Source organism: Podarcis raffonei, chromosome 10 (genome assembly GCF_027172205.1).
Source record: "Podarcis raffonei isolate rPodRaf1 chromosome 10, rPodRaf1.pri, whole genome shotgun sequence".
Lineage (NCBI taxonomy): Eukaryota > Metazoa > Chordata > Lepidosauria > Squamata > Lacertidae > Podarcis > Podarcis raffonei.
The window spans coordinates 59,664,503-59,684,762 of NC_070611.1; the positions used below are offsets into that span (position 1 = coordinate 59,664,503).

General features: G+C 43.7%; 1 protein-coding gene across 1 annotated transcript in view; it reads left to right on the forward strand.

Moving 5' to 3' along the window:
* LOC128422327 (chromatin remodeling regulator CECR2) overlaps positions 1 to 20,260 on the forward strand; it is a 123,857-nt gene that overhangs the window by 88,401 nt on the left and 15,196 nt on the right. Inside the window, exons 6-10 of the mRNA XM_053406204.1 lie at positions 360 to 409; positions 1,243 to 1,412; positions 2,919 to 2,996; positions 19,369 to 19,525; positions 20,108 to 20,237. Coding sequence (XP_053262179.1) covers positions 360 to 409; positions 1,243 to 1,412; positions 2,919 to 2,996; positions 19,369 to 19,525; positions 20,108 to 20,237 — 585 coding nt within the window. The remainder of the gene's footprint in view (positions 1 to 359; positions 410 to 1,242; positions 1,413 to 2,918; positions 2,997 to 19,368; positions 19,526 to 20,107; positions 20,238 to 20,260) is intronic.

The window sequence follows — 20,260 nt, forward strand, 5'->3', positions numbered from 1 at the left end:
GGGGACCTGAATTCAAATTGAACTTTATGACCCTATGTAGCCTATGATTTGCCTTCTAATGCTAAAACTGAGCTACATCAATATCTACCAAGTGCTGTGACATTTCAGTGGCAGTATTTGTTTCATTCTAGCAGTGAATGTATTACTTTGCTTAAATATGCTTTATAGCTTAGCCGGTACAGCATGAGACTCCTAATCTCAGGGTTGTGTGTTCAAGCCCCATGTTGGACAAAAGATTCCTGCATTGCAGGGGGTTGGAGTAGATGGCCCTTGTGGTCCCTTCCACCTCTACAACTATACAATTCTATGATTCTATATCATTTCCTAACAATACTGTTTATTTTATTTGTTGCTCATAGAGAGAAGGTAGAAGAAAACGCACTTGTGTGTGAGTCACAGATGAGAAATGGTAAGGGGAAATTATGGACCATAGTTAATTTTTAAATACAGTGTTTCAGGATGGAGGGCTTCCTGATAATCCTTTCTCTTTTGTCAAATTCATTCTAAACAGATAGGGAACAAGAGGCCTGCTTGTATTAATTAGAACTTCATTTGTGCAGTTCTCTCTGTATTTAAAGTAATGGCAGTCGAGTCTGAATGGTTTCTTTAGATGCTTCCCACTTTTCTTTCTTGTTGGAATTGTCTGTATTTATGCTTTTCATATTTCACCTGCAAGAAACTCACACCCTTCTTGGCTTCTCTTCTCTTTGAGTATTTCTAACCATGGGATTTCATCCAGTAGTTTCTTAAGCCTTTTGAAATCAGTGCAGAGTGCATATGTAAATACACTCAGCGTTCCCTTGCCTCTGTATAATGAAACCCAAGAGGAGATGGCCACTTTCTCCCAAGGTTCGCAGTACTTCTGCCTCATTGATCAGTTCCTTCCTGTTGGTGAGGACCAGGTCCAAAATAAATGATCCCTTTGTTGCTTCTTCTACCTTCTGGAAAATGAAATAGTCAGCAAGGCAATGGAGGAATTTGTTGGACCTTATGATATCTATGATATCATGGCAGAGTTTGGGTTCAAACAGATATCAGTGTAGTTGAAGTCTCTCATGACTAATCATCTCTCCTTTTTGAATGTTTGGTCATCTGTCCTAGGAAGCCACCACCCCATTCTTCATACAGAAGGAACACACTTGTGTTACTTGTGGCTTATTGGTACATGTTAGGTCATGTGATACCTGTCATATTAGTGCCTATGCTCTCATTGCTTAGCATTTTTATTTTATTTTATCAAAGGTTCTCAAGGACCAGGTCATGGAACATGGTGGCTGCTATGTCAGACAGAAGAGGAGTGGAAGCAGGTCACAGAGAGCTTCCGAGAGAGAACATCTTTAAGAGAGAGGCAGCTTTACAAGCTTCTGAGTGAAGATTTCCTGCCAGAGATCTGCAACATGATTGCACAGAAGGTAAGAAGGAGTATTTGAATAATTTGAGACAGCCTCAAGAGTTGAGAGCAGGTTTGTTTTTTGTTTATATGAAGAAGAAAATGATAGGGCCCAGATTCTGTGACCAGATAACCAAAGTTATTTTGTTGGAATTCCCCCACCCCCCTCGAAAAAATGATAAAATTTTCCTCAAACATACTTATGTGCCTTGTAACATCTGGATTTTTTTTGCTGTTTCTTTTTTTAAAACATGCACAAATTAGTGGAGCAAAAAAGGAGGATACACATAGGTAATGCTGGAGAGGCAATAGTTGTAGAGAAAAAAGGCAACTGGACAATGTATAATAGAAAACATTTGACTTCTAGATCATTCACACGAACTCATTGAATATTTGAGGCATCTGCATATGCTAACAATATGTGCTCGAGATTTTCTTCACAATGAAATAAAAGTCAGAAGATTGATCTAAATTGCATTATTGTACCATGGTTAAATTCAGATAGCCAGTAATCAAGGGGAGAAAGTGAAGAAGTTTGGCTATCTAGAACTGCTGTAGAGTTCCAAGTGCATTCTTTGCAGTAGATAAGAACCATTTTGTTCAGTTTTGGGAGAATTTGTAATCTCTGTGCTCAGAAGTGGGCTATTGAGTAGAATGGAGAAGAATTTAATTGTATTTCTCTTAAGAGCATTGTAGTGGATAGCTATGTTCTCCCCCCCCCATCCCCTTCACTACCTCAGTTCAGATTGACAGCGATCTGGAAGGGGAAGTACCGTATTTTTCGCCCTCCTCCCTCCTGGTCGAAAAGCCCGCAGGAGTCGCGCGCAGCTCCTGTGGGCTTTTGCGGGAGGTGGGGGAATTCCGCCACCTCCCGCAAAAGCAGGAAGAGGGTCTTGGAGTAGCGCACAGGCTGCTCCCAGAGCTGCGGGGGTGTGTGTGTCATATTTTCCCCTTGATTTCCCACCCTGAAAACTAGATGCGCCCTATGGGCCGGTGTGCCCTATAGGGCGAAAAATACGGTATCCTTTCATTTGCAGCATTTGGCTTGACTCATATGTGTGAGATTACTTACTCTCTGGTTTTAAAACATTATGAAGAATAATGTAGGGAGATGGACTAGTGAATAGAAGGTTGATTGGTCCTGTTTTGTGGCAGAAGGTTGCATTGGATGGTATTTTAGTCCATTTCAGCACTCTAATTCTTTGATATTTGAATCTGGAGGATACTTGTCAATCTCAGCAGCACTCAGTCTTTTGTAGTTTGTTTGTTTCCTTTGCTTTTGTTCTTGATATCATTTGAAAAATCAACTCCTGTAATTCATTATCCAGGCCTGGTCTTTGAGTAATTTTGTATCTTAATATAGCTTCTATGACTTCATCTGTGAGGGATGATAAATGAGAAATGAATTGCTAAGCGCTCTGTACATTGAAAAATATTACAGAAATTGTTACTAATAAATGACATACATCCAAATACGAAGCCTTTGTACCAATGCTGATCCATGTTGATTTCTTTCACCACTTTTTAGGAGAAACGTCTGCAGCGAATGGAGTTTTCTCCTAGGTGGATGTCTGATCGTCAGCACATAAAGCCAATAAGGCAAGAGGTAATGTGTTATGTAATAGCATAATAGAGGACGCGGGTGGCGCTGTGGTCTAAACTACTGAACCTCTTGGGCTTGCCGATTGGAAGGTCGGCAGTTCGAATCCCCGCAACGGAGTGAGCTCCCATTGCTCTGTCCCAGCTCCTGCCAACCTAGCAGTTTGAAAGCATACCTGTGCGAGTAGATAAATAGATACCGCTGTAGCAGGAAGGTAAACGGTGGTTTCTGTCACGGTGTCCCGTTGCACCAGAAGCGGTTTAGTCATGCTGGCCAAATGACCCAGAAAGCCGTCTCTGGACAAACACCGGCTCCCTCAGCCTGAAAGCGAGATGAGCACCGCAACCCCATAGTCACCTTTGACTGGACTTAACCATACAGGGGTCCTTTACCTTACCTTTAATAGCAGAATAGGTTAGCACAAATTAGCTATACAGTGCCATCCATCAGCATTATCACTGAATGTGCTCACCTCAGTAACAAGTAGAAAATTAGGTCATAGAAACAGAACTTCAGGTAAGGCAACTTCATTTGGATATATTGGTATATTTATTATTTATACATACAATACAGATCTCAGGCCTACGTTTAAGGAAACTTATGCCTGATTGCCATCAGCCAGCACCTTTGTTTTCTTTCTGGAAGCTCATCACACATACTATAACACAGTTGGCACATCATAGTAACCTTAATTATTAGTTTTACTTATTCAGGTAATGTATAACCAATTCTGCATGAAAATCAATCCCAAAGTGGGGTACAACATAAAATATATAATACAATCCTAAAATAAAGCAATATAAAAAATTAAACCACAATAAATCAAATTGACATGGCAGAAGCATAAACATGACCAAAATTTCCTCCAGTCAACAACCAAATGTCTGAGTAAATAAAAATGTCTTTGAAAGCTTGTGTGAAACCCATCAGGTCTGGTGTCAACAAAATATGTTAGGAGACGGCATTCCACAGACATGAACCATGAAGATTGCTCTTGCTTCAATTCTCTTTCTCTAGCATGAGTAGCAGCAGGAAGCCATGATCTCTGCCATAACATTATGCCCAAACCAGTGATTGTGGTTTGTTTTGCTTCAAACAAAGCTTACTGTTAAGCCAAGATTTGTTCTTAAATAGATGACAACTTCATTTTATCAGTTATGAAGAAATTTTGAAATATAGATAAAGCTCTTGAAATGTCTTCATTTAATATAGAGGTGGGTTGGAAAGAATTTTTGGCTAAATGCCTACCTCCCAGATAGCCATCTGGTTGTCATCAGCACAGAACTTCCAGCCTTCAATCTAATCCAGAAACAAAGGTCTCTGTTGAAGCATTTCAAAGCATTGAATGGCAGACTCATCCATTACTTCAACATCTGGGAAATGAGATGGTACGTAGTGTCAGCACCTGAACTATATCACCACAAATCAGTGCGTTCCAAAATCTGTGTTTCACACCAAGTTATACCTGAAGTTGTTTTTTGCCTTGCTGAAAATTGCAGTTACCGTATTTTTCGCACCATAGGGCGCACCGGACCATAGGGCGCACCTAGTTTTGGGAGGCGGAAAACAAGAAAAAATTATTCTGAACCCCAGAAGCCAGAACAGCAAGAGGGATCTGGCTTCTGGGATACCGTGTGGCTGTTCTGGCTTCTGGGGTAACCGCGCCAAGCCTCTTCAGGGCAGCGGGATGAAGGCTCCCCCTGCCCAAAGAGGCTGCGCAGGGCTAAAGCAGAAGCCAGGACAGACAGAGAGAGAGAAGGCACAGTGCCCCTCCTTCACAGGAGAGGCGCTGCACAGAGAGGGAGAAGGGGCAGCGCCCTTCAGCGAAGCTGGAGAAGGAACAGAAGGAGACCCTTCTGTTCCTCCTCCGGCTTCGCTGGACAGGCGCGTTGCTCAAGGGGCGCTGCGCCTTCTCTCTCTCTCTGCGCAGCGCCTCTCCTTCACAGGAGAGGCGCTGCGCAGAGAGGGAGAAGGTGCAGCGCCCTTCAGCGAAGCTGGAGAAGGAACAGAAGGAGACCCTTCTGTTCCTCCTCCGGCTTCGCTGGACAGGCGCGTCGCTGCGAAGCGGGAGGAGGAACAGGAGACCCTTCTGTTCCTCCTCCGGCTTCCAGGACAGGCGCGTCGCGGCGAAGCCAAGGAGCCTGCATTCGCTCCATAGGACGCACACACATTTCCCCTTCATTTTTGGAGGGGAAAAAGTGCGTCCTATAGAGCGAAAAATACGGTACATATTTGAAGTAGCCGTTTGCCTTTCTTGCTATACAGAAGTGAAAAGGAAAGAATAGTTATGTACTGATGATGAAACTGGTCAGAGGGAGAAAGCTGGTGAGATGAGGTGTCGGAAGCTGAAAGGCTAACAAGGCTTAGTGAGCTAGGAGAGTCTGTGGCAGAGAGAAGTCAAGAATCAGAAGCTGAGCTGGCGAATGGGAGGAGGGAGATCAAGAGGCTGGTGAAGAGGCATGGGTGTCTCCCCCTCCTGCTGTGACAAGCTCCCCTCCCTCCCTGTCACCCAGAACCAGGAGAGGCATGAAAAGGTTGGAGGAGAAATTGGCTGCATGTAGACACAGTCTCCAGTTGCTTGGGGAATGCCCTGCAGAGGAGGAGGCATAGACAGCTGTGGGGAGGAGGGAACCTTTAGTATCAGCAACTAATTTCATAGAATAAGATCCATAGGGAATGCACTGATGTGCTCATTAGGTCTGACACTCAGCCTGGTCTATGGAGATTGTGTTTTTGCTAATAAAGATCAACTTTGAACTGGCTGGCACACCCTGTGACAATTGTGGAGCCAAGGAGTATTAATATTTTCAGCTTAATTAATGAGAAAAAAGTGACACTTCTTCATCCTGGGAGCCCCTGCTCTTGTTTAGCAGAGCAGCCCCAGGAGTGGAGTGTGCACTGCTGCATTATTTTCATTTTTAGGTGCAAGAAGTACTACAACAAAAATCATCATCCAGGAAATAAGAAGGTGCATATTTATGTACAGGCAGGAAAGTTTTGCAAATTTGGATGTAGAGAAACAAATGGGTGCTAATCAGTAAGAGGTTTGCTGTAGGACCTATGGTGCTTAGCATAAGCTACCGTATTTTTCGCTCTATAGGACGCACTTTTTCCCCTCCAAAAATGAAGGGGAAATGTGTGTGCGTCCTATGGAGCGAATGCAGGCTCCCTGGCTTCAGCGATAGCAAGGCAAAGCCTCCGAAGCCTGCGCTCCGGAGGCTTTGCGTTGCTTCCGCTGAAGCCAGGAGAGTCTGCTCTTTGAGGCTGGCGGTGGGGAAAGCAGCGCTTCCCCCATCGCCAGCCCCAGAGGATGGGGGGCAGCAGGAAGGCGCGCAACGCCTTCCCGCTACTCTCCAACCCGGCTTCGAGGCTGGCGGTGGGGAAAGCAGCGCTTCCCCCATCGCCAGCCCCAGAGGATGGGGGGCAGCAGGAAGGCGTGCGACGCCTTCCCGCTACTCTCCAACCCGGGTTCGAGGCTGGCGGTGGGGAAAAAAGCGCTTCCCCCATCGCCAGCCCCAGAGATTGGGGGGCAGCGGGAAGGCAGCGATGCCTTCCCGCTACTCTCCAACCCGGGTTGGAGGCTGGCGGTGGGGAAAGCAGCGCTTCCCCCATCGCCAGCCCCAGAGATTGGGGGGCAGCGGGAAGGCAGCGATGCCTTCCCGCTACTCTCCAACCCGGGTTGGAGGCTGGCAGTGGGGAAAGCAGCGCTTCCCCCATCGCCAGCCCCAGAGATTGGGGGGCAGCGGGAAGGCAGCGATGCCTTCCCGCTACTCTCCAACCCGGGTTGGAGGCTGGCGGTGGGGAAAGCAGCGCTTCCCCCATCGCCAGCCCCAGAGATTGGGGGGCAGCGGGAAGGCAGCGATGCCTTCCCGCTACTCTCCAACCCGGGTTGGAGGCTGGCGGTGGGGAAAGCAGCGCTTCCCCCATCGCCAGCCCCAGAGATTGGGGGGCAGCGGGAAGGCAGCGATGCCTTCCCGCTACTCTCCAACCCGGGTTGGAGGCTGGCGGTGGGGAAAGCAGCGCTTCCCCCATCGCCAGCCCCAGAGATTGGGGGGCAGCGGGAAGGCAGCGATGCCTTCCCGCTACTCTCCAACCCGGGTTGGAGGCTGGCGGTGGGGAAAGCAGCGCTTCCCCCATCGCCAGCCCCAGAGATTGGGGGGCAGCGGGAAGGCAGCGATGCCTTCCCGCTACTCTCCAACCCGGGTTGGAGGCTGGCGGTGGGGAAAGCAGCGCTTCCCCCATCGCCAGCCCCAGAGATTGGGGGGCAGCGGGAAGGCAGCGATGCCTTCCCGCTACTCTCCAACCCGGGTTGGAGGCTGGCGGTGGGGAAAGCAGCGCTTCCCCCATCGCCAGCCCCAGAGATTGGGGGGCAGCGGGAAGGCAGCGATGCCTTCCCGCTACTCTCCAACCCGGGTTGGAGGCTGGCGGTGGGGAAAGCAGCGCTTCCCCCATCGCCAGCCCCAGAGGATGGGGGGCAGCAGGAAGGCGCGCAACGCCTTCCCGCTACTCTCCAACCCGGGTTTGAGGCTGGCGGTGGGGAAAGCAGGGCTTCCCCCATCGCCAGCCCCAGAGGATGGGGGGCAGCAGGAAGGCGCGCAACGCCTTCCCGCTACTCTCCAACCCGGCTTCGAGGCTGGCGGTGGGGAAAAAAGCGCTTCCCCCATCGCCAGCCCCAGAGATTGGGGGGCAGCGGGAAGGCGTACGACACCTTCCCGCTACTCTCCAACCCTCCTGTGGGCTTTTGGGGGAGATGGGGGAATTCCCCCACCTCCCGCAAAAGCAGGCAAAAGCCAGGCGCTCTTTAAAGGGGCTCCGTGGCTTCTGCTGGCTTTTCTAGGAGGTGGGGGAATTCCCCCACCTCCTAGAAAAGCCCGCAGGAGCCGCGCACCCTTTAAAGAGCGAGCGGCTCTTGGGGGCTTTTCCCCAAGGAGGGAGAAGGGACTGACTGGCCGAGTCAGTCCCTTCTCCCTCCTGCGGGCTTTTGCGGGAGATGGGGGAATTCCCCCACCTCCCGCAAAAGCAGGCAAAAGCCGTGCGCTCTTTAAAGGGGCTGCACGGCTTTGCTGGCTTTTCTAGGAATTCCCCCACCTCCTAGAAAAGCCCGCAGGAGCCGCACAGCCTTTAAAGAGCGAGCGGTTCTTGGGGGCTTTTCCCCAAGGAGGGAGAAGGGACTGACGGGCCGTTTCAGTCCCTTCTCCCTCCTGGTCGAAAAGCCCGCAGGAGTCACGCGGGGCTCCTGTGGGCTTTTGCGGGAGGTGGGGGAATTCTGCCACCTCCCGCAAAAGCAGGGAGAAGGTCTTGGAGTAGCGCACAGGCTGCGTGCAGCCTGTCCACTGCTCCCAGAGCTGGGGGGGGGGGAATCATATTTTTTCCTTGATTTCCCCCCCTGAAAACTACGTGCGTCCTATGGTCCGGTGCGTCCAATCGTGCGAAAAATACGGTAATTGCTGCCTATGGGCCAGTGTGTTCCATCACTCCCATAAGCTCCCAAGTCTCTTTTAATTTTTCACCTGAGGAGCGGAGGCAGGGAGGGGAGGGGTAGCAGTTATTCTGGATGCAAGTCTCTGGACATACCCATTTCCAGGGAAACACAATGCCAAGTGTTTTGTCTCATTGAATTGTATTTGTTTCTTTTTAAATTGGAAGGCTTTCCAGCACATGATGCAGGGAAGTTGTTAAGACTGTAGTCAGAGCACACAAATCTCTTTGTTTCTGACCATGTATGGCATCTGTAGAGTTGCCCCTTCCGTCTGGTTCCAAGGATGTAGATGCTGCTTAAATGTGTAACTGCTCTGTAGGCTTCTAATCCTTTGCAATATTTCTCAAACAGGTGGTTCAGATTAGCTTCTCATTAAAAAAACCTTCTGAGCAGCACCTTCATTAAGAAGAAGCTGCAGAAATTCTAGTAGGTATCACATAGGGGGAGAGAGGAAGGAGCAAGGGCTGTGTTTGAGGCAAGACCAAGGCATGTGGGACTGCACATCTTGTGTTGAACTCTGAGAGAGAATTTCTTTTTGGGGGACTATCAGAACAGAGAGCAGAAGTCCTTGGAGTCTGTTGTTCTGATTAGTCCACAGTGCCCTCTGCTGCAAGCATGTGAGTGGTGCTTCAGCAAAGCAGCAGACATGCTTTCATGACTCCAAAGGCATTTTCACTTTCACACAATTTATCACCCAACAATTTTTCTGTTTCCTCAAAAAAGTTTTTCTGTGGCATTTTGTTGGGAATGGGGTGTGCTGGGACTTAAACTGAACTGAATCAGTTCCTGAACCTTCATTGGCTTGAACCAACACAACTTCAGTTATAGCTGAGCGCAAACTAAGTTTTAAAAAGTGAATGGTTTGGATCCCCATATAACATAATTGGTTTTCATGATGGTTTGCAAAACAAAATAAAGTAAGACAGGTCCAAAGTCTTAAGAGATAACAAATTAAATTTTGGCAGAGAAGAGTTAGCAGAGGGAGGGAGGCAGAACAATGTGGTGGATCTTTGCAAATGCAATTATGTGTGCATAGGTTTTGATTTAGCTTGGGGTAACAAAACGGGTTTATGCAAAAAGCTACACATAACACAGCATTTGTGAATAGACCTTGCATTTTTTAACTAGAATATAGTAGAAAGCTCTCTAGCACATATTTTTTTGTATGAAAAGGGGCTCTGGCATCCATCTGAAATGTTTTCCCCAAACTTAATTTCCCCCCATACTTCCATTTTTCTGCAACAATCTGCTGCTGTTTGTGGCCCTAAACAGCTGCAACCTCAGGGCCATTTTTGCTCTCAGATTGGTGCATGATGACAGTACCACGACAAGGGAAGAAGTCCTATTTTGAGCAAAGAAATGATACTGAAACTGCAGCCCATCTGCACTACATAGAGGCTCACACTTCTGCAGCCTGAAGACCATGTCTTAATTGCATGAGGAACACTTCATCTCTCTATAGCACCCATAATAAAACTGCTTATTTTGTGGTAGAATTAAATATTCATGGAATGCAGCCCTACCCCCCCATTCTAATTTAGCATTGGATGCTGTAGCCTAATGACAGAATACAACACTTTTAAAGACTTTTAAAAATACAATTTAACCTATACATGAATTAGAACATTTATTAAATAATATCTAAAGTGAACTCACAGTATATTTCCCTATAAATCCAATCATAGGTTTTATTCCCCCCGCCCCCCGCTCTCCAAGCCTGCCATGCCGTAAACTATTTGGACATAGCCAACATGGTACCTTCCTGATGTTGTGGTCTCAACACCTTTCATCTCTGATCATGGCCATGCTGGCAGGGGCTGGTGGGAGTTGCAATCCAAAGCAGGGCACCAGGTTAGCAACCCTGATCTAGAGGGTGCTCAGTGGTAAGTGTGTAAGTTGTATAAAAGAAACCCACCTGTATAATAGTTCTGTAAGAGAAATACTTATTGTTAGCAAAAGAATCAGATTGTATTGAATAATGTAGTTAGCTCCCAATTTTGACTTTTGTTTTTTCTGTAGAATTTTGGGCTGGAGCGTTGTTAGAGATGTACACTGCCCTTTGAAATTCTTATTTGTTGACACTAGCTCCGTAACTGTCAGTAAAATATGAAAGTCCTGGTAAATAACTCTCTAGAAAAATCAGTTAAATAGTTTGTGTATTTTGGGAGATTATCTTTTAGTATTTTAATCCTCACATAAGCATAAGTATTCAGGCACTATTGTATCTGAATAAATTCTATAGGGACAATCCTGTGAGTGGTCAGATGAAATGGACTAAATAACATAAAAGGTCTAATTGTTCTGATTCTCTTTAAATTATTATCTTGGGATTAATTGGATACACTGGCAACACTAGTTCAAATACACAAGCTCACTTTGGTGGGCTGGGTTGCACGCAAAGGACACCCTGCATTCTGATGTGAGGAACAGGTGTTTGTATCCAGTTCTCTGCCTTGCTTTCATTTTGTAAAGTAGCCCATGTCTTATGATTTTTTTACTCTTGTCTAACTGTAGCATTCTTCTATTAAAGGACAAAGCAGGGGCCTAGGGACCTTGCTTAATGCATTGTTGTTGCTGGTGGCAAGGATGGGAGATGATGTCAGACAATTCTCCAAGGAAGCATTACTGAAGGAAATGACTAAATAGCATTTCTGTAACAACACAAATATAGAGGCACTTAGGGTATCTAGGGTGGAAGCTAGCTTGCCTTTCTAGCAATTTATCAGTGCCCCCTCAGGTCCCATTTGCAGGCAGGTGAAAAAAAATGAAGCAATAATGGCTAAGGTGCAGGCTTTTGTCTGAATTAATGATGGGCTAAGGCCTGAAGGGCAGTGAGGAGGCTCCAGCTGATCATTAATTCTCAGGAAATAGATTGCATTGAAGACCCAGTTTTCAATGCAGTGGTGAACCTATATCTGGGCTATGCCACTTCTGGTTGCAGATAAAGGTTCCCATGACTGACTGTTCCTTCCACTTACCGAGTTTTCTTTGTAGAAGGTTCATTCAACCATGGGAATTTCCATCTGGCATCTAAAGTGGCATTGTTGGGGAGAAGGGTTATAGTTATAGAAGCTCTTCTATAGCCATGGCAGGGAATTCATTTCCAGCCTAAGGACTGCATTCCCTTCTTGGCAACCTTCCTGGGGCCACATATACCACTGGCAAACATGTCACCTTTGTACTGTAGGCTTGCTTGTGCACACTCACACCCGTCTCTGTCCTCCATCCAGACAAGCAAGAGGCATTATCAAAGTTCAAATGCACAGTCCCATCCAGGGCAAAACACTTTGGGTGTAAAGCAGAGGCACTGGGGGTTGTGGCCTGGGGAGAGTTCCAGTGACCAGCCAGGGGGTCACTGTTCTGCATATAGGGATTTATTGTGTAGAGGACCATTCTATCATCTGAACCCAGAAACAGGCTTACTCTCCTCAGCAATCCATAAACAGATTGTTATATTGTGTTATATTGTTCAGCTACTCTCCTCAGCAAGCAGTAGGCCTCAGTGATAATTTATAACCTATAGAGGGAAGGAAGCAATAAACTTCTTCTTTCTTGTGGTATTTAAGATGTATCTGTGCCATGAAACTTTACAAACGAGGTAGAAAAGTTGCCAGATGGTGCAAATATCAATAATCTGGTAGTTGTGAATAGTATAATTGGCTTTATAAGCTGAAATAGTAGTATGATTCTATAAGCAAAAATTGTAAGCCATTGCAGTAAAGTCTCAAGTGTGTCCTACTAATAGAGGCATTTAGATACTTACTGGACCATAACTGGTTTAAATAATCATACCCCCCTCCCTTTTGCTCACTTTTTTCTAAACTAAAAGGTGCAGATGTTGTAACCTTTCCTTATTTGGGAATTGTTCCAGCCCTCTGGTCATTTTGGTTGCCCTTTTCTGAACCTTTTCCAGCTCTGCGATATCCTTTCTGAGGTGAGGCAAGCAAATCTGTGCATAGTATTCCAATTGAAGTCACACCATGGATTTGCATAACAGCATTATGATACTGTCAGTTTTATTTTCAATCCTTTTCATTTTGAGGGACTTTATCTGATTTTTTTTTGGGGGGGGTAAGTTAGTTTGTCATCTGGATTGCCTCCATATGCTTAATGAAACTGTCAAAGAATTCTAAAGGGTTAGTGAAACAGATGTTACCCTTGCTGGTTCAGCAAGACTTATTCTTCTATGTGCTTAGTAATTCTGCTTTTAATAATGCTTGCTTCCAGTTTTCCTGGAACAGAAGTTAAGCTAAAGGACCTGGATCCCCTCAGTTTGAAAACTGAAGTGTAAACTGAAAAATTAGTTGTCACACCCTTTCTTTCTCTTTGTCTTTTTTTTAAAAAAAATTGTGATTTTCAGTTATATACATTTCAATACTTTTACAGTCATTTTAACATTTCAAAACAAGATTTCCTTACTGCGGTTCCTTAAAATTATTTTTATCATTTCCTAAATTAACTTAACTTATATTCATCTACTTTCAATTATATACTCTTTTTTTTAATTATATTTATTCAGAGTTTCAAAAGTACAAGAAAAAGGACAAAAAATAAGAAAAAAAGGAACAAATACATCACAACAACAAAAAAATAAAAAGAAAAAAAGACAAATCCCATATTACATCTTTTCATTTGCTTAATTCTTTGACCTCCTCACACCTCCCTTTTTGTATTCTAATTTAATTCGTTATTTCAGCAAATTCTTTCCGTCTTTCTCAATTCTTATTTAGATAGTCTAACCTATTAGTTAACTCAACAAATCCTTTCCATCTTTTGGCATATTCTGTTATTCAATTTACCTTGATTTATTTAACCTTGTCTTACCATAAAAAGAAAACCTTAATGTTCAAAATTTAAAACATATTTATGCATAACTCCTTATATCCTTTCTACTAAAGCCAGATAATTCCATTCCAACATTTTCCCTAATATTTCATTAGTTTTACACTAATTCCAAAAATAAAAAGAAAATTTTCCTTTTATAGGCTTTAAAAAAAAATTTTTATCTAACGTCCCTTCTTCCTGGTCTCGGGTTATGTCAGTCCTTACTGTCCATTCCATCCAGTCCATCAACCTGGTGATCTTATGTCCGAGGCCCTTAAGTCTCTTCTATGCCTCTTCTGCATATTTTCTTCTTCTTGTTTATCTTTTGTTGGTTTCTTTCTTAATTTCTTCCCTTTCTCCTTGAGGAGTAGGTCTCTGGGGGATTCCAACCGATAGTTATATCCATCTTCCTTCATCAGACTAGCCCATTCCCCACAGTCCCACTCCCTGCCATCATCATTGTAATCCAAAAAGTAACTATCCAAAAAATAGTTGTCAGCATATTTCCAAGTCCCCCCAAAGTTAAGAGCCTCCTTAACTCCAGGCTCTCCCAGGCCCACTCCAAATTCAGTCTTCCAAAACAGCGGCTTATGCTCCTGCAGGGCTTCGGATCTCTCCATTTGTGTTGCTTGGGGTGCGATCGCAGCCTCCTCCATCTTCATCTGCCCTTGCACTTGCCCAGTCGAACCAATTTCCTGAGTTGGTCGCTGCATAATTTCTATGTTTCCTGTTAATCCATATTCACTGGCTACAGCAGTCATCAAGTCCAACTTCTTCATCAAACCCATCTTCTCATGCAACTGCTCCAGCAAAGCATTTGTCTTGCAAAAAGCAGACACCAAAACTTCCTCCCCACACATTTCTATTCAAGGTCAAACGGCTGGTCCCACGATCCCAATCTCGCAGCTGTGAGGTCTCCCAAGTAAACTGCAGCAACAAATTGACAAGCTCCCTCTAGGGGACACAATTTCTATTTGTATCCATCTTTTTGAAACATGTCCAACAAAAGAAAGTTACTTTCAATTTTCAATTTTCAAATACTTTGTTTCTTTAAAATGCAGAAGGCAGCACTGAAGTCAGTTTGGTTCTCTTTTTTAACTATCTGTCAAAATGCTCCACGTACAATCAATGGACGTCTCCGGCAATTTCTGTCCTGACACCCCATTCCCAGGTTTGAGGCGATGGAAACTTATTTTCCTTTACTCCCTCTCCTGCAGGCTTAAACAGTCAGATTCCCCCCCCCTTTTTCACCTGCTTCCAAGGGGGTTTTATTAGTTGTAAATGCAGGAAATTCCAACCTATAAGACAACTTTCCAGGCTATTAGATTGTAAGGTTTTTGCATCAGTCTATTTACAAAAAGCGGGAGGCGGACTTCCTGTTTTGAACCTTCCCGCTTCGGAGCCTAATTCAAGTATTTCTTGATCCAATTTTCCGTTTTTACTCACGGGTACTTGTTTAGAGTCCAATTGTCAACAGGAAAAAGTCAGCGCTCTCCGGCGATGGCTGTGCGGCTTCCCTCCGTGAAAATAGCAATCAGTTCGCAGCACCGCGCTGCTCACCCCACTTCACTCCGGAGCCCCAAATTGGGGTTCCCCGCGAGTAGGGGAGGCGCTCCTGGTGCTCTGCTGAACCCCACGTTCCCAGGCTCCGTCCGCCTGGGATTTCTAGCGGGTCCCCACCTTCGCCGCGGTGGGCAGACCCAATTTCCACGGAGCCCGTTCCCCCGATCGGAGGAACTCTGCCATTCGCCAATGGCGCTAACCCGGAAGTCCTTTCAATTATATACTCTTATGAAACTGCAGGTTATTACAGTAATCCTGCCAATGACCTTATATGTTTACAATTTGTTTGTAAATATTCAATAAACCATTTCTATTCTTTTATAAAAAGTCTGTTATCTTAATTTATTATTTTTCTGGTAAGTTTCACCATTTCTACATAGTCATAAGTTTTTGTATCCATTCTTCTTTTGTCTGGACGACTTATTTCCATTTTTGGGCAAATAACATTCTTGCTGCTGTAGTTGCATACATGAATAAATTTCTATACGGTTTAGGTAGTTTTGTCCCTATAATTCCCAGAAGAAAAGCTTCACAGTAAGCTTTATTTAACCTTACTACAAGGCCACCACATATTATAGAAAGTACAGTGGTACCTCGGAAGTTGAACAGAATCCATTCCAGAAGTCTGTTCGACTTCCAAAACGTTTGGAAACCAAGGCGTGGCTTCTGATTGGCTGCAGGAGCGGAAGCCGCATCGGATGTTTGGGTTCCAAATAATGTTTGTAAACCGGAACACTCACTTCTGGGTTTGTGGCATTCAGGAGCCAAAACGTTCGACTCGGAAGGTGTTCATTAACCAAGGTGCGACTGTACCTTCTTTCTATTTGAGTTATACATTTTTGCCAGTTTCCTCGGTGTTAGATACCATTTATATAACTTTTTCATGTAGTTTTCTCTTAAACCATAGCATGCTGTAAATTTTATATCCATATTCCACAATCGTTCCCACACTTCCATATCTATATTATAACAATATCTATTGCCTAATGTATCATTGAAGATTTTACTTGCCCATCCTTTGTCTCCCATTCCAGTAATATCTTATACGTTTTAGACAGCACTTTAACATTGCATTCCAATAGACCTCTCTCCAGTTGTGATATTTGTTCCCCAAACCCTCGTTTCCTATCTTTCTTAAATACTTTATTCAAATGATATTGTATCCATGTTGTTAACTTTCCTGATAAATCATTAAATTATTTTAATTTAAACTCTTCTCCCTCTTGTTTTAATAAATTTCTACAAGTTGTCCAACCTATCATATTCTTTTTCTTTACCACCATGGCTTCCAATGATGAGAGTCAAAGTGGTGTTTTTATCTCCAATAATTTTTTGTATTTATCCCATACTCTCTACAAATATTTCCTAATTATGTGATTTGTAAATCCTTTGTGTACTTTCACCTTTTCATAGGTGTGCCAGCTTCCAATATTATCATGACCCTCTAAATCTAAGATATGTGGATTCTCCAATGTCATCCAGTCATTCAGCCACCCTAAAGTGACTTACCGTATATGCCACTTTCTTTAGGCTAAAAAGCTGAAGCATGCACTGAGCTAAAAGCTAAAGCTGTCTTTTGAAATTCTAAACTGACATTCTCACTAGACATGTTGTGTCCAATATATATTGGGTTTTTAACCCACTCTCCAAAAATGGGATTGAAACAAGGTTTCTGGTTTATGTTTTATTTAAATTAGTTTGTCTGATCCTATATTCTCAGGAGACCAGGAGAAAAGTTTGGGTGCATCTCAGCTTTCTGAGAGGGATTTGCATGGGTTAAGACAGATAGAGCAAGAGACCTCCAGCTTCCCAGTCTATCCCTGTAGTACTGTACCTTTGTATCTATGCTGACTTCTCTCTATCTCTTTGATGTTTACAGTGGTATTGCATTTCATTTACAACTTCCTGCTCCTCCTCATACACTTTATTTGGACCTCAAGGCAAGAGGTCATCTTGGATCAATCTTCTGGGAACTGTTGGGTTGAAATAACGACAGACAGGTAGCGAGTGTCATCTGGGAGGCATCTCCTGAGCAAGTCTCGAGGAGCCTCTTTTATTGAATATTACAGCATTGCCACGTATGTGCTTATTGCTGATTGGTTAACACAAGTACAAAGCAAAGGTTGCATATAGGCATTAATCACCAATAGATTAAAGGGTGGGAAAGGGGACACAGAATTGGACAGGCGTGAAAACCTCCATATTAAACTTTTACTAGTGATTGATATAGCATTCATCCGTAGATGTGGTCAACTATGCATTAAGAACAGGTCAGGTACGAACTCAATGTGAACTGAACATTCTAGGAATGTTTCAGCTTAGAACGGTTTGCGCAGCATCATATGCAGAAGCGAAGCTTTCCTTCAGGGAACAAAGGGGCAAGCATAGCTTTGCTTCTTTGTTTCTCCAACTAGAATGTACTTCCTTACAATAAGCTTTCTTATTTAAACCATGTCTCAGTCTGAATGCCTTTCAACTAAAGGTGTGCTCCAAGCAAGAATTCGTTTAACTAAAGTTAACTTCCTCTGCTGCATACAAACACTAACATTTCCTGCATTGTAGAGTTCTGGCAACTATCAACTTTGTCTGTAGAATCAATTTCCATGATGCTCCCTACATAGCAGGGCTTGCTAACCCCTATCTCCCCTCTCCCAAGACCCTACCAGTTAAAAAAATAGAAAGAGTGCTGGGGTGAACAATGAAGTTTAAACAATTTGATTATGCATCAGGGTGGTTATTTGATAAGCAGAAAAGAGGCAAAACTTCTCATTGACCAATCAATATGGATCAACTGAAAAGGGGAGCTTTGTTCCTCTGTGTGTGTTTCCCATGTCTTGCACACGTTTGTCCTGTGTGGTGTGTGAATGTGTGTACAAGAGTGTGGAGTGAACACACTCACTTACTGGCATGCGTTCTGTGGAGGATTAGCTAAACGTGGAAATGGTCATCAGGACAAAATGGTAAGCCATTCCTAGTATATAGGATGGCTCTTAAAAACTATATTGGCACACAATGCAACTGCCAACTCCTAATATGAACAAGAAGACCAGAACATAGCTGGCTAATTCTGCAACACAAACTGACTGCATGTTAGCTTCTGATGCTTTGAAATCTGTTAATGGCCAAGGGCAGATGGCCATTAAGATCTACTGAAGAGGGCCTGATTGTGATCCTATCTAGGCAGGAAATAACGATAGAAGAGTGACTTTCCTGTTGTGGCTGTGACCTCTGGATCCAGCTGCCCAGCAGAACCTTCACATATTTAAGAAGAAGATGAAAGGATTGATTTTAAATATGCTTTTAATGTGAAATACTGGGGGGGGGGATAATTTATGTTAGCTATTTTTTTTTTTAGTATATTATGAAGTTACATAGTGTTTTAATTAATGCTTGTGATTTTTTTCTGGTTTTTAAATCTTGATTGAAGTTACAGGCACAGAGCAAGTTTTCAGAATATAAGTAATTACTTGGAATTGTTAGGTGAGATATAGAACATTTTAAATAAATAAATAATAGGGCTGTGCTGAATTTTCTTGGAGCTCATACACACACACACACACACACACACACACACACACACACACACAACACAAAAGGTGCCATTTCGGGGACATGAAGCATTCTGTGAAAGTTCAACACATCCGGGGGGGGGGGAGAGATACCTTTTGCTGTAAAAATGTCATCCAATCCCTTTTCTTGGCAAAGCACTTTCCAAAAGAAGATAAAAGACCATCCTAAAACTTGTGGTATGGTTACCTTCTTATAAAGTGGCTCTTTTAAGGCAATCAAATAATTTACATACTCTGAACAAGATTCTGGCAATCTTTTGGTGGGAGCACATATGTTCCCCCCCCCCCAAAGATTGGCCTGGTAAAGAGGCACTCATGCTTGGGATTGGGGTGGTTCTTCTTTGCTGCAGCAGTGGCATTGTAAAGAATAGCTTTATTTTCCCATTTCAGGCCAGTATACATTATGTGACAGTGTGTGCGCATCTAATGCACCTTTTGCAATTATCACATGTTCCTTCCCTGACTATTCATTCTTATGTGGTTGTATGTTCTGAAATCAAGCTGCATACATGTGAAATGCAGTCACTGAAAACAAACAATACATTTCCTGCAGTTATGCCTTGATTTAATCACGTGGATGTACATTTATATGACCAAGAGAAAAATTACAGGAGGTGCTTTCCTATGATGATAGTATCTTGTTTTAAAAATGTACAAATGATCCAATCTTTCATTCAGAGTCAAGTCTGTTTCTAAAGGCTATAAAAGGGCTACAAAGGTATATCAGCTATTGCAATAATTTCATGTAAGGCAATCATAAGCTGAAACCCAGTATGCTGTAATGACTAGGGCTGTGGATGCTGGTCTTCAAAGTTCCACTCAACCTTGAAGCTCACTGGTTAACTTTTGGCAAGTCACTGTATCTCAGTCTGACCTACCTGACATAAATTATGGGATATAAATATAATAAATAATAAGTAAATAGTTGTGTTTCTTTTTGCAGGTGACTCCTGTGGTGCTCAGCAGAATGGAGAAGCAGAGACGACGGGAAGAGGAGGAGGAACGTCAAATCCTTCTGGCAGTTCAGAAGAAGGAGCAAGAACAAATGTTGAAGGAAGAAAGGAAACGAGAAATGGAGGAGAAAGTCAAGGCAGTGGAAGGTAGGCGGATCAGCTTTACGGAAGGTTTTTTAGTTGCTCTTGGTCTACAGTTTATTTTTATATGCATGATATCCACTTCACAAGCATTGTACACCAGCATGTCACTCTGTTTAGTTGTTTAATGGCAATGATTGCTTGTCTTAGTCTGACAGAAGTAATATAGTCGTCATGGCTGGTAGCTTCATTGATATCCTTATTCTGCTTGTATTTGTCTAATCTCTACATTTTGTGGCAGTGAATTTCATGCAGTGCATAAAGAAGTATGTTTTTGTATTTCACGAATCCCTAACCATTTAGTTTCATTGAATGACTCCAGTTCTAATATTAGAGAGAGCAAAACATCTTTCTACCTACTTCCTCTGCACCACACATAATTTTATACACTTTTATCATATCCTCACTTTCTCACCTTTTCTAAACTAAAAAGGTCCAAACATTATAACCTTTCCTCAAAGAGGAGTTGCTCCAACCCCATGTTAATTCCACTGGTGACACACAGGAGTGTGAATGACCTCCTGAAACCCTGGGCATTGTGCAAGAAAACTTCTCAAGAACGTAACAGTTTTCCTTCCCTATCTGCAGAACGAGCCAAGAGGAGGAAGCTCCGAGAAGAGCGGGCATGGCTGCTTGCCCAGGGAAAGGAACTTCCCCCAGAGCTTTCTCACTTGGATCCCAGTTCACCTGCTAGGGAGGAGAGGAAGACCAAGGACCTGTAAGTAAATTGCAGTGAGTGGC